The 14487-nt window shown below is 43.3% G+C and overlaps 1 protein-coding gene across 1 annotated transcript in view; it reads left to right on the top strand.

Annotated features, from left to right (window-relative positions):
- arhgef10la (Rho guanine nucleotide exchange factor (GEF) 10-like a) overlaps nucleotides 1–14487 on the top strand; it is a 92484-nt gene that overhangs the window by 19936 nt on the left and 58061 nt on the right. Inside the window, exons 12-17 of the mRNA XM_084542579.1 lie at nucleotides 2058–2150; nucleotides 2991–3161; nucleotides 5053–5198; nucleotides 6055–6227; nucleotides 8946–9061; nucleotides 10314–10441. Coding sequence (XP_084398705.1) covers nucleotides 2058–2150; nucleotides 2991–3161; nucleotides 5053–5198; nucleotides 6055–6227; nucleotides 8946–9061; nucleotides 10314–10441 — 827 coding nt within the window. The remainder of the gene's footprint in view (nucleotides 1–2057; nucleotides 2151–2990; nucleotides 3162–5052; nucleotides 5199–6054; nucleotides 6228–8945; nucleotides 9062–10313; nucleotides 10442–14487) is intronic.

Below are 14487 nucleotides of genomic sequence, written 5' to 3'. Positions count from 1 at the left end.
CATAATCCAATTAGATTCAATATGATTTGGACACAGCCCAACTCAAGTGGACCCCTGAAGTCATTGATTTTGAAATTTTTCAGTTTTCCCTCAGTTTTTATCTGGTTACATAACCCACTATCGCTAGATTCCTTCATGGAGAAATGTTGACAGCCTGTAGTTCCTAGTACATTAAGTAAAGACACCTGACTTCACTCCCTGGTTACTCTGGCCTGCTGTGCCACATTGGTGATTATTACAGGCAACACCTCTGTTCAGAGAGCAGTCTGATCGCATCTTATACGAGAGGTCAGGTGAACTGCAGCTACATCCATATCATCTGAGACAGTGTTACGGATTCAGACGCTGTCTGTGTTAGACAAGTTAGACGGTACATGGCTGCCCTCCAAAAGGAGGCAGAGAGGTTCTCCTTACCTCTCACTCACAACTGTGTCTACCTGACACTGCTCAAGTATTTTTTACTGCATGGAGCAGTAAAGAGCCCATCTCCAGTGACATCTTAACCCTGTCAGGTGTGGTGGAAAAGATTTCACTCTGTGCTCTTCAAACATTTTAAGGAACCCACTCAGGGGTCACCTTCGGTTTACAAGGTTACTTGCGAAAAGCTACCCAGTCACTGAACGTCTGGTCAGGCAGATAAAGCCTTTGAGATCACTGAGCACTGACATCTTTGTCAAGTGATTGTGTAAAACATGTTAGTGATTGTTTTACAGTTAAAAAGGGACTTCCTCTTAAGGCCCATTTGCACCGTTAAATCTTTGGCTGCCATAGACTGAAGATAAACGCAGTAAAGTGTTTGATCTTTGTCATTAAAGAAACAGTGGTCTTTGATCGTACTGTGAGATAAATCCCCAAATTGCTGATTAGAGCTTTGGTGACCAAAGAGGCTGTATTAGAATTGCAATATAACATGAAATGATGTAGAATATGCTGATTACATTTGAATACATATCGGACCAGTACAATGGGAGAAATCATACAAATTGCTGGTTAAATAACTGTACATTTCAATTCATAGAACTAGGGTTACAACCACAAACCTTCCTTTATGAATCTCTTGAGTTACCCTATTTACATACACCTTCAGCCTATCCCATGTGTATTTGTAAACTGGGGACTCCGATACTGAAATGCTACTTCCTTCCTACATACTATGACCTTTAATTGGTGTGATGTTTATTAGGATATGAAATATGTTATGACTGCACAGAACATAGACTGTACAAAGATGGCCAGTGGAACTGCTCCTCAAAAGCGAAAGCTATACTTTCTATAAAAGAAAGTATAGCTCCCCCTGGTGTCTGGCTGCAGTATAGGTCATAAGCTCCACCTCCTCCATGTTAGTGGGTGGGAGTTGTGGCAAACTAAAACACTCAAATACACTTTATTAAATGGTTTCTGTCATTTTAGGTAGTTAATATAATGTTGATGCATGTTCAAGCGGCACTTCAAGTGTCACTCACCCTGAAACATAAAATAAACTAAATTTAATCGACTGCAATATTAAGGGCAAGGAAAACACAGATTAAGGAGAATAATAATACAATTACCCGCTTATCTATTCTCATTTCAGAATATACTGTAAATATCTGTCCGGTGTATGTTACATTATAAAATCGATATCAACCAGTTCTAACCTTTTCTGCTTCATCAGCCAGTATTCTTATGGATATATTATCTTCCCTCTCATAATTGATCTTATTCAGCCTTTTCTACCCTACCATCTATTAAATGTGCCCAGCAATTTTTCTTATAATACTGATGGTGTTATCATGGCACAGACTTAACACTGCACGGAATCAATACCTTTCCTTGACCTGCGCCTACAGTAATGTATTAGACATAACACATTCAGAAACTCTGCTCTTTTATTCTCTGATATGACTAACTGATTCTGATTTTCATACCTTATTCACCCACTCACACGCCTACAAGTGGTCTGTAGAGAATTCTGTCAAGCTCCTCTTAAAGTAGTAATCATAGTTTTCCTTTTAATGGCCTTTCAGTGAGAGACCGTTTCTCTAACCACATCATCTGATTGTCGTTTTTGGTTTCAGAAGAAGCAGGCCTCCAGTGTTGACCGGATCACTCTGTATGGCCTGATGGTCAAGCCGATTCAACGATTTCCTCAGTTCATATTGCTCCTGCAGGTATAACATGTTTTTACATCTCTAGTCATGTACTTTCCTTTAATTTAATTCAATCCCTTTTAGTCTAAAAGACTAAAGTATTTTCAAAGTGAGAATTAGGATTCTGCAGCGCATACACTTAAAAAGACGCAAAGCTGCAAGGCCGCAGAATTAATTATGGATTTTAACTTATCCGAACTACATGAAGTCACATTTTTCCACCAGAGTTAACTATGGTACAGCATGAAAACTAGCATGCCACATCAGTTCTTCATGTTGCTGGCTTTATATCCTGACTTCCACTGCTTATTTTGCGCGAAGATTTGGATTTGAGCTTGACTTGCTGGATCTGCAGCTCATTTCATCCCTCAGTAGGCATTGATTATCCATGAATTCAAAAGATAAGTTATGAATGTGAATCAGGCATTTTCTCCTACCCTAAACTCAGTGCTCCAAAGAGGAAGTGTATGTATTAAATCATATATTACAGGGAAGTGGAGCTGAAGGCACAGACGTATATCTGAGATGCATATCAAGACAACAGCAAGCTTTTTACTAGGTTGTAGATGCAGGATATGCAAGCCACACAAAATGATAGACGCTACTCATTTGGAAGTTTTAAATTAGTTTTTCTTTTTATTGTTTTTGAATTTGCTGCAAAATGTGGTGTACACAGTTACCCAAATCCTGTGACACTCATACACCCACATTCTGAACATTGGACCAGGATTTAAACACGTTAAGGTGAAGACAATGCTTCCAACCTGAACAGATTGCTTTGTTAAATTCAGCATCAGCATAAACAGAAAGAGTTTTATATATTTTTCAGCTTCTTCTTTACTTTCTTTATGACCTTTTTAGGACATGCTTAAGAATACGCCAAAGGGCCATGTGGATCGTTTGCCCCTGCAGCTCGCTCTGACAGAGCTGGAGATGCTGGCTGAGAAGCTGAATGAACAGAAACGAGTTGCTGACCAGATTGCAGAGACTCAACAACTAGCCCGCAGCGTCAGTGATCGCTTGCTCAGTAAGGTGACTGGATACACATGCACACGTACGAGCACACGCACATTCAAATCCGCTGTGAGTCAGCCTCTGAGCACTGCCGCACCTCTGGGTTGTTATCACGGGGAGCCAAACACCTAGAAATTAAACTAGTATATAGCAATCACTTATATCACTTTCCAAAACATTAATCTAGGGAGGCATTTTTATTTAGAAAAATTATCCCATAGAAATGATGCCCATTATCATCCCTAAACAGTACCAAAAGCAATGGCAGAGGCATGCTACTCCATTACCACACTGAAATTACAGTCCTGCCACTGCAAATCTGAACAAATGCTGCTCTGAATAAGAAGAATTAGGGGGTAAATGAGACATTAATTGGAAACTGTAAGAGAGCTATCTCTTTCACCCTGTCGGTCTCCCTCTTCCTCTCTCTCTCTCTTTCTCTCTCTCTCTCTCTCTCTCTCTCTCTCTCTCTCTCTCTCTATCCAGTTTACCTCGCCTCTATTCCCCCCCCCCCTGCTTACCTCCTTACTCCACTTACTCCACACACTCTTCTTCTATTTTCCTAGTGCGACTGCATCTTCCTCGCTCATGCATCCTCCCCCTTTTTATTTCTCTCTATCAGCCCCTGCTTTCCAGGACTCTGAGATGAGCTGATTCGGCCAATCTCCTCCACTCACACAGAATTCCATTTGCGGCGGTGACACTGCAGAATTCCAATAGGAAACGGGCTCCTCTATTGGCCCCATAACCATCCAATGAAATATTCATTCTTTGTCTCAAAGTATCTAAGTCACCAGAATAGGACAGATAACAACGTGAGTGAGAATGGGTTTCTTACACTCTCACTCCCACTTGCAGAAGTACGCATGCATGGTGCAAAGCCCTCTGTGCCTATTGATGCTTGAAGACTTTAAGGGTGTATTCTCATAGCAGCTCGCCGTTCGACGGAGCTTTGTGATATTGCAGCCATCAAACAGCAGTCCAAGTCGGACTAATGACGTATTTTGTGAGCTATCAAGCCAAAATCAGCTTACAGATAGGACATCCTGTTTAGTGTAAAGTGTTCAGCTGTATTACTGCACTGCAGGCTACAGAATGAACACAGCAGAGTGATTCATATTTGTGAAAGATTTGTGCCTATGGAACAAACATAAACATCAAAATACCAGAATGTAGAATTCCTTTTTTGGGCTTAACCTGCTGCTTGCAGTGCGGTGTCGTCACTCATGTTGCGATGAGCCTGGCTTAGTTCGGTGCTGTATGCATAAAATAAAAGTATTGATTTAGACAGACATAAAAGAATCTGGACCAATGTGATAAAAAGCTTTCTGTGCCTATTTCCCTTTGCCAAACATATGGATGACTAGAAAGCACAGCATGTGCCAACGTACTGTAGCATAAATTGCATCTGTTATTGGATTCTTTTCCTGTGTGTGAGCATGTGTGTGTATAAAGGTGTACCACAACCAACTGTTTATGTATATTTGTATCCCTGTGTAGTTCACCCCGTTGTGGTAGAAAGGACTGTGTGTCCCAGTTCTCATAAAACGGCTTGGACTCTGTTATTGGTAAGGTGGGTAGCATGTTATGGGCAAATAGACAAAGAATGATCTGATACATGTTCTTCTTTACAAATATTAATATGTATTGCAGCCCTATTGAAATGAAGGTTACCCTTCAGTTCCCCTCTCATCGCTGTAAACAAGGCAAGGCAAAGCTAGGAACAGGGCGTATATAAAAATGTGTATACGTACGCACACATTAAATGACCTTCAGCAGAATGAATGTGTTGCTAATCCCCGATGAGACACATTTTCCTCCCGTGTCCTCCAGGCAGTGAACTCCAGAGGACCGTCCCTTTGTGATACTGTCCCCTCTGCCTCTGATCTGATTGCTGTGTCCCTTTTAGCAACTGAACTCGGAGCAGGGGTCACTGGTCCTTTGTGAGACGCTCATTGAGACGGTGTACGGCGAGCGGGGACAAATCCTGAAGTCGAAGGAGAGAAAGGTCTTCCTCTTTGATGATGTACTCATCTGTGCCAACATAAATGTCAAGTAAGTCCCTCTCGTAGAGCAAGTTGAGCTAGATGCCCTTACATTCAGGAATACTTTGCTAATGCGTTCATAATGTGTAGCTCTAGCGTGAAGTTGTGCTTAAGTTTTGAAAGGAGAGGATGGCAGACTGCGCTGTTTGGAGAAATCGCTATTAGGTGGCACCAGGCTCTAATGTGTTGCCCTGGGTTTTGCAAGAATATTTTGGAAAACTGCATAGAAAAGAGAAATAGCTCCTAGGGGTTTGGAGCACTATCTGGCATTGCAGGAGCTTTATCAGCGTTAAACAAATGGTAGAATACCTAACTACAGCTTCAGGAGTTTTAGATTACTGACATAAAACATTTTTTGGTTACTTTCCAATTTATCTTCTGTGACAGCGCCAATGATCACATCTCGCTCTCTCTTGCGTTCCGCCACTCCCTCTCTCAAGAGAGAAGTAAACAGGAAAGGGATTTTGTATATTTTGCAAAGCCCCTGTTAAAGATGTCGCTTAAAGCCCTCTCGCTCAGCCTTCAGAGTAATTATCACTCCACGTCTCATTCAACTCAAGTGTCCTGAAGTTGACTTTGTCTGCCCTCCAGGATCTTGACAAACCGATCACAATGTTGATTGTCTGTGTGATTACAGGAATACATGAATAGCAATGAACTCCTCCTCCCAGCCAGGGGTACAATTTTGGTGGGGAACATACAAATTCTAATTCCCTCTCCCAACTCATCTTTGTGACAGGTCCACGAGCATGTCCTATGAAGTGCTAGGTGTAGGGCTCAAGCAGGGTCATGGTAGGGAAGGAATGTCTCAGGCTGTTTTCTTTTAAAATCATTCATCTGTATTCTTCTCTTCTTGTCTCCACCAGGGGGCCTCCGGATATCAGCAGCCTCGTCCCTGTTGGCCCCAAGTACACCATGAAGTGGAGTGCCCCCTTACAGCAGGTGCAAGTAGTAGAGGTTGGGCAGGAGGGCTCTCAAAGCAAAGACACCTTGTTCCATCAGAGTGGGACTAAGAGGCCAGGTGTTGCCTGCATTTCAGGTAAAAACAACAAAACACACGAACCTGTCCTGCCATGACTTTCACACATGTGATCCTCCGGTTAATCTCATCGCTTGGACTGTCTGTTAGTCTCAGCCCCTTCCTCTGACTCAGCAAGGCTAATCTCTTTCTCAAGTGTCGCAAAGAGGGGAGGAAATGCATCCGTGCTGCTTGTCACTCTGATTGAGGATGTGTTTGTGAGGAGGATAGTGATGATGGTCACTTGTTCCCATCTGCCTGGGGTGTTTTATCTTGGAGAGCGATGTGGGGGAAGTGAGCCCCCTGCCGCATCATCCTCACAGTCTCATTTCACTCTCTGATAGACCACAAACACATCTAGAGTGGAGTCATCAATCTGCAGAGATTATTCCCTCCCTTTCCAGGCCCAATTAGAGAGCCAGTAGCAGTAGATAGGAATCTGTGGTTGAAACATTAGTTCTTCCACAACCCCCTTACAAAACTCTGGTGTATACAGAGCTTGACGAGATCCCTGATAAATGTGCCATGGGAAAAGGGAGATACAAAGCCTTATCAGGATGTAGTGCTACACACGTTTTAAAGTTGCAGCTCCATGACTTAAATATTAATGGCGCCTTCTTCAGAGCTCCCGGTGTCATGCTCAAGCAAGCAACTACTGGTTTGTTTTGAGAGCTGGTTTAGATTCTCTCTGGATTTAGTTTTTGCTGTTGCTCAGGTAGGGTGTACGCTCACAACTTTGCAGCAAGGTTTGGGTTCATTTAAGGTTAGCTCCCCATGCAGCTGTCTTCCTTCCGTTGCCTGTGTATAACACTGCAAATATTTTGCCTCACGGAGGTGCTGGAGACAAATTCTGACATCCTCTCTTCTTTTTTTTCTTTTTTTTTTTCTTTCACCATTTTGACATGGTGTGGTCACCTTAATCATGCCTATCCAGGAACCTCCCTGAACACATGTGGGGTCGTTCTCCGAAATTTTCATTCACAATGGCAGTCTCATCTATTTATAGTCCCCTGTGATGTCATTCAGCGGGGTATCTAGTCTAAATCCTGCGCTCCCTCAGCATGGCTCAAAATGGAGTCATTTTTCATCTTCTGCAGGATGTGGTACCCTTCTTTATTGAAGAAATCTGGCCTTTAGGGAAATGCACTTCTGTCTTTTTTGCTCTAGCCTTTATCTCTGCCTGTGTCTCTATCATGCTGTCGCTCTCTTTGTCTGTTCCTACCAACGCACAGAAGACCCAACAATGGTTATACTCTTTCCTGAAAGCCAGTTGAGCCATTTATTTACTCTCATGCTGTCTTACCTTATTTCGCTCCAATTTTCCCTCCTTTATTGCTGGTTCCCTTTTGACCAGTTGTCAGAAATGCTTTTTTGTCAGTAGTGCTCCAGTGGGCTTTGGCTGGGACTCAGACAAAGGTTTTTCGTGCAGGTGTGGACTCTGCATTGTCTTTAAAGCCACTAGCTAGCATCACTGGCACAGCAGCTGAGTGGAAGGATGGAGCCCTCTGGGCCTTCCACAACAGTGAGTTATGTGACTGGCGGCCAGTGTGGATAGCCATGTCCGAGTGTGTAAACCATGTCCTGCCTCACCAACGGGATTACGCTGGATTACAACTCAGCACATTCACCTCTCGGGCCGTAGCCAACAGCAGGCTCGAGAAGACTCAGCGAACCTGTACGGGGGTCCATGCAATCCCTTTCGGAGAGGTCTGGAAAACAATGTTCCTGCAGCTTTCAGCGCACCCATTCATATTCAGATGTCTCACCTATTGATTTCCTTGCACAGATGACAGATGTCACTGTCTGTCTGTGTCAAAGATCCCATTAAACCGCAAAAGCCACAATGGAGCTCTTTAGACGAACAATGCCAGCCCACCCTTCTCTTTTTCTCTTGCCCTTTTCCTCTTGTGGCTTTACTCACTCTGTTTATGCACGTGAATAGACAAAATGCAGAAGGTCCCCGTGGAGGAGTGTACCTCACTAAGCCTGCCCACTGGTTCACCTCTTCTGCTACTTTATTATGTTCTAGCGGTGACAGTGCAGGACAGCTCTGGAGTAAAATCTACCTGCAGAATTTAATTAGGTACTTCTCATAGAGCCTGCTGCTGGGGAGATGTGGGCCGGGGGAGCTAGGACGGAGGATGGCAGACAGGAGGAGACACAGCTATCGATTCTCGGCAGTAGGAGAGAGAGACTTTGAAGGCAGCGCACCTCAAATCGATGCTGAATTTTGCGTCTAATGAGACACCTGCATTCCTTTTGGCCAGCAAAAGGGCATCATAGCTCCAAATAACAGTTTCTCCATCTAGTTTTTTTTGCTCATAAATTCACTCTCTCTAGTGCAACAAATAATGAAGATCGATCCGTCCGCACATCAGATCGCTTTTATTAGCGCCACTGGAGTTTCAGCAAAAGCAACTTTCCTTTCTGAATTTCCACTAGTTCTCAGACACAGTGACATTGTTTGCTCTCAGACTGTGCAACACTTTCTTATGCTGTAGATCACATCAATTGGTTAAAGCACTGAATGACTAAAAAGTGTTTTGTCAAGTGTCGAACACTTGCTAGCTTCAGCTTCTCAAAACTTAAAAGTCTCGTATACCTGTGCTGTTTCTTATAAAGAAGAATAATTATTGCCTCAGTAAAAGTTATGATCTGTTTTTTTTTTTTTTTAGCTGTGCATATTGTTCAGCCATGGTTATTAGTACATCAAATAAACTGACTACTTCCACCTCTTAGGCAAAGCGATCCTTGGCCCACCGCGGCTCTACCAGGAGCTGCAGGAACTACAACATGACCTTTCTGTCGTCGAAGAGGTCACTCTGCTTGTGGGCACACTGCAGGGAACGTACCAGGTACGTGTCATATTATGTTATACTTTTGCTGTTGCTGGAGCGTCTCACAGGGAAAGCGTGTATCACAGGACACATGTAGTGCAGCGAAATCAGCCGAAAGGCAAGGCTTAGTCGTTCCGGCTGTGTCTAAAGGCCCGAACACAGAAATCGGTTTGCTACGTTTATCATATCACGACACAGGCTGCTGCTCTTAGGATTTTGTTTAAAATCTTCACTGAAAAACCACTGAAAAAATGCACACATACTGACTGACCTCCCGGTGTGTGGCTCTGTCCTACACAACTGCCTTCAGCATCACAAATGAATATATCTCAAGATATTGATTGAATTGTTTGAAATATGGAAGGTATTCTGTAAACCAAAGCGTACCTTACAACACATTCAAACCCCTGAAAGCACAGCAAAGAATCACTGAGGTAGCAAGGACAACTCTGGAGTATGCACAGCTAAATTAAATCTCAGAGCAAACTGAGCGATCAAGTTGGAATAGTACAACCATTTGATGAAGTCTGTTTTTGTTGTTCTGTCTCTTCTTCTTGAATCATCGCTTCCTAAAAGCACAGAGTCTTCCCTGTATCTCCTCATCAATAGTGCCACAATGGCAGGAATGAGATGTTCCCTCTGATGTGCTACAGAAGTGTCAGATTTGTTATGGTGTAAGGGAAACCGTCGGCGTCCCTCCTGTAGTGTTCAAATCAGGACACTTCCCTGTAGCCTGCCACTATCACATTAACTCTACCATACGGTGCATAGAGTAACTCATCCAGGGAGGTAAACTCCAGCAATTACAAAGGAGCCTCTCAGGCTAATAGTGGCACCTTTGTCTCCCTGCACTTAATAAGCACAGTGTCCTCAGCAGGAGTGGTATTGGCCTGGCACTAAATAACTGATATTCACTTTCCACCCGGCTATAATGTACGCTGAACAAATAGACAAAATACTTCTGCACAGCTCATTGACTTCAGAAAATTGATTTGATTCGGTTTGACTGGAGGATCTAGGTTTTACTGTAAAATGGGTGCCAGCACTGAGGCAAATCCAGTGTCACATTCGAGAGGATACAAATCCCTGTGTAGTGCATTATTTGAAGAATAAAGCGAGTGGATGGGTGGCAATTTCTCAGTTTGGGCGTGAGAATATGAAGCAAATCTACTGGATACACCTGTGTGCACGTAATGTTCCTGGGTGTGATGACCTAGCGCATGCCACAGCTGAGGAACAAGTCTTAACTGTGTGTGTTTTTCCATCAAAGAACCTGAACACCACTGTGGCCCAGGACTGGTGTCTCGCTCTGCAGAGGCTTATTCGCATCAAAGAAGAACAGATCCAGAGTGCTAACAAGTGTCGCTTACGCCTGCAGGTGCCTGGCAGGCCAGACAAGTGAGTAGCATTTCACATACAGATGTGGCTCTAAGTGAAGGCTATTCTGTGTTTGGGAATAAAAGCACGGTGGCTGCGAGAGCAAAGACAACAAATAAGGCTATAACAATAACAACACCTAAGGGATCTCCTATGCAGGTACACAAACTTATTAAAAGTTTCAAAAGATGAAGTGCAGATTGTGCAGCAGAAAAGTACTTTCCTGAACCGTATTATATTCGTAATATTTTTTATATATAATGTTACACCACTCTGGCATAACATTAAAACCACCTTCCTAATATTGTGTAGGTCTCTCTTGTTCCTCCAAAACAGTTGTGACTCATCAGAGAATGGACATGGGCCTTCTGAGGGTGTCCTATTGGGTCCTATGGGTTGAGGGGAGGGGCCTCTGTGGATCATCCCACAGATACTTGATCAGTTTTGGGATCTAGTGAATTTGGAGGCCAGGTCAACACCTTGTGCTGTTTCTCATGTTTTTTGAGTTGTTCCTAAACCGTTTTTGTGTGTGTGCCTGTATCAGGCTGCATTATGCCGGGGATGGCTGCTGCCATCAAGGAGTGTCATTGCTATGGGGTGGGGGTGCCTGATCTGGTCTAGGTGGGTGCTACATGTCTAAGCAACATCCACATGAATGAATGCCAGGTCCAAACATTTCCCAGCAGAACACTGAATTGTCACAAGATGGTCAATGCTATTTACTTCTCCTCTCAGTGGTCATAATGTTATGCCTGACTGGTGTATATTGCCTCTTTTAGGTAGCCGACAAAATGATAATGGCACATGTATAGAATAAAAACACAGTACATTGTGGTAATATATACTATGCACTTAGATCACTGGGCTAAGAGGACACGCTGACTTTATGAAAATTAGAACAGTTTGTTCTGGATAATTACGTGACTCAAACAAGTCAGTTCCTTCAGTGCAAAATATTCCTTTTGGAGATTTTTTATATTTCTTTTGCTTTAGCCTTCACCTAACATTGAAACTGCACGACTCTTAGCCCATACTATTATTTTCTGTTTATAATTGCCATAATTGATCTCCGGGCTGTGGAGTGCCCGAGTCTAAATTAATATTTTTGTTAAATATTTTTTATATTGCATGTTATTAATCCACCCGAGTAAATTGTAAGTTAATAACTTTTGCAGTTTAGAGGAAGGAATTATTTTTTAATATATATTTATGGCCTCCAAATTGATTGCTTAACCAAAAATGAGCTCTAGTAATTTTGCTTATTTCGTCAGTCCTCTCACAAAATATTAGCGCTTGCTTTTTTTTCTTTGGCTTAAAGTATACAGCTACATTCAACTTTTAGGAGGTTATCTTATTTTAATTGACATGTCATGGTGGACCTTAGTGTGTGGAGTGAATGCTGAATGAGTGAACACCTACTTAGAGAATAATAAAGATGGCAAAGGAGAGAGAGCATATGAGTATCTTAGAGGACTGCACATGAACTGGGAATAGCAAATAATGGCAGATTATAATGGATCCCATTTCATGGCTTCTGGTGGGGATAGGATAAGAAAAAAGCTGTTGCAGCACATAAAGAGAAAGATTGCGATAGAGAAGCCCGAGAAGCCCTGCTGAGACACACTAAGCAGGAGAAGGAGAGGAAGAAAGAAAGAGGGAGAGTGATGAGCGACCTCCCCCATGAAAGACTTGGCTTGGTGCCGGCAGGGCAGCGGCAGTCAGAAGAGTGGGCCTAATGCTTCAGAGCCAGGGAGAATCTGACTGTGCCAAGCCAAGCTAAAGTGACAGCTTGAGCAGCAGAGCTGTGCAGATCGCTTCTCCCACATCTCTCAGCTTCCTCGTCGGCTGTCACTCCGGGCCTGCAGGGCCAATCTGCTTACTCAGATGTTTGGTGCAGCCAGATGTCATGCTTACAAGAGAGTCCTCGAATTCCCCTTAAAGGGGTACCCTATTTGCTGAGTTCCTGTGATAATTTCATTAGTAACTACACTGACATGGAGATTTCCCACCTTTACACATGTCCAAGCTGTAGATTTAAATTTTAAATAATGCAGAACAAAACCTGTTCTGAAATCATACTCGGAAAAGGCCACAGAGTTCTTGTTGTGACATAACAATGTCAGCTAAAAGACAGAAATCCCCTGTAGGGAAAATAGCTAATTCTGGTTGTGTGATAGCAGTCTAATTGAGGCATGGCCTCAGTGTTGGGTGGCTGGACTTGCACAGAGCCTCGGGCTGGGGGTGACAGGTGGCACAGTGGGTGCCCAAACCATTCTGACACTACCCAGGGTGCTGTAGTGGCAGATTGCAGGGGAGAGCAGTGGGCAGACTGACTCTCTCACAAACACACACAGACTCGCACAGTACACACTCTCACATACGTTGGTCCTCCCTTCCTGTCCTTCTGTGTTTTGTTACTAATCTGACTTACAATCTACAGGGCACAATAGTGCTTCCAGAATCTCCAGGCACATATTACATATTATACACACGTGCTTCTTGATGACAAATGCAACTGTACACAAGCAAGCATGCATCTCAGACAAATAGGCACAGACATAAAGGGGCAGTAACATAACTACATACAGTACACTAGCATGCAGAGTTGAGCCTTTGCTCTGCTGGCGAGAGAGTCGGACCGCAGCAGGGACCCCCTGTACTGAGTTGGTCCCCTCCTGTCTGGCCGCAAGCGACTCTCTGCAGTCAGGCAGCACATCACAGCCTCCACACTGCAAACAGATGAGTACGTGGAGAGAATCCTGACTGCTGCCTCAAAGACACCAGCCTACGTGTGACAGCAGTTCATTAACATCCTCTTTTACTGCATCTGCAGGAGCAACCACAGGCACATGGCCCACAGAGGCAAGCGATAGATACAGAGTTCAAATTTCATAGTTAAACCAGATGTGTTTGTTGCTTTTTCCACTTTCAACCCCAGCGAAAGAATACACGAAGGGACAGGATTGTAAGCCTGAAGACAGTTTTTTTTTTTTTTTACCTCATGGAAGCCTTTGTGTGTAAACGACCAGCCAAGATTTCACACACAGCCAGGCGGCCGATTCGGGCTCCATTTTTTTGTCATTCTGACTGACAGTCTTATCCAAATAGACATACACCCAGAGAGATTCTTTAGAGCCCTTAGGACCTTATCTCAACATCTGGACAGCAGAGGCGTTTCTCTGATTATTCCACGGGTCTAAAGAGAGATGTGCTGTGGATAGGTGCATGGCTGGATCACACTTGAAGAACTGGAACAACCAAATTACTTTCGTAGAGGCATATAGTCTTGTAAATATGTTTTTATGTAGGTTTACTTACCAGATTTTTGCTTCCTGCCCAACACAATGAGAGTGAATAGAATTTTGTTGAGGCGCGGGAAAATGACAAACAGACAAAGAACCAACAATGTCTTTTTAGAATTGATGTCCTTGTATTCCCGGCTGTTAAAAGGGAATAATCCTGTTATGGTTCTTATTAGGGCCCCAGTGTAGAGAACACAACATAAATGTAATTATGGTTTAATGTACTTTAGATTTTTGTAATTGACAATTACTGACAAGCAAATCTACTGCCTGAACGAGCAGTGATCTAACTAAATTGGCCACAGACAAGGGCAGTGAACTAACTAAATAAGTGATGACTCTTTTAATTAAGAGCAGGACTGAGGAGAAGCTTGTGTTGGTGCTTTGTGATTCAGTAACCATGATCTGCAACAACAAGATGCTTTTATTGAGGTTGGCAGATGAGACAGATTATCGGGCTGATGAATAAAATCACACTATCGGTCCGTCAGACCGTGCCAGCTGGGAATCCTGACTGCTTTTGTGAATGCAGTGCTAGTTTCAGCACCGTGGACAGCAGGAAACGCTAGTCTCACGTCTCAGGAAGGCAGGGCGTCCTATAACATCTGTAACTTCCATATGAAATGGCGTTGAACCTCTGCATCCATCCCACCCCTGCTCTGCTATTTTCCGCCTTATTTGTCTGGGGACAGCTGGATGTCTTTTTTTTTTTTTTTTTTTTTTCTCCTTTTCTTTACATTCACACCTGGAGTCAAGCAAAAACAA

The sequence above is a fragment of the Chelon labrosus genome, assembly GCF_963514085.1.
Source record: "Chelon labrosus genome assembly, chromosome: 4".
NCBI classification, from domain to species: domain Eukaryota; kingdom Metazoa; phylum Chordata; class Actinopteri; order Mugiliformes; family Mugilidae; genus Chelon; species Chelon labrosus.
Note: the sequence above shows the minus strand (reverse complement) of the source record. Positions and strands in the feature narration are given on the sequence as shown.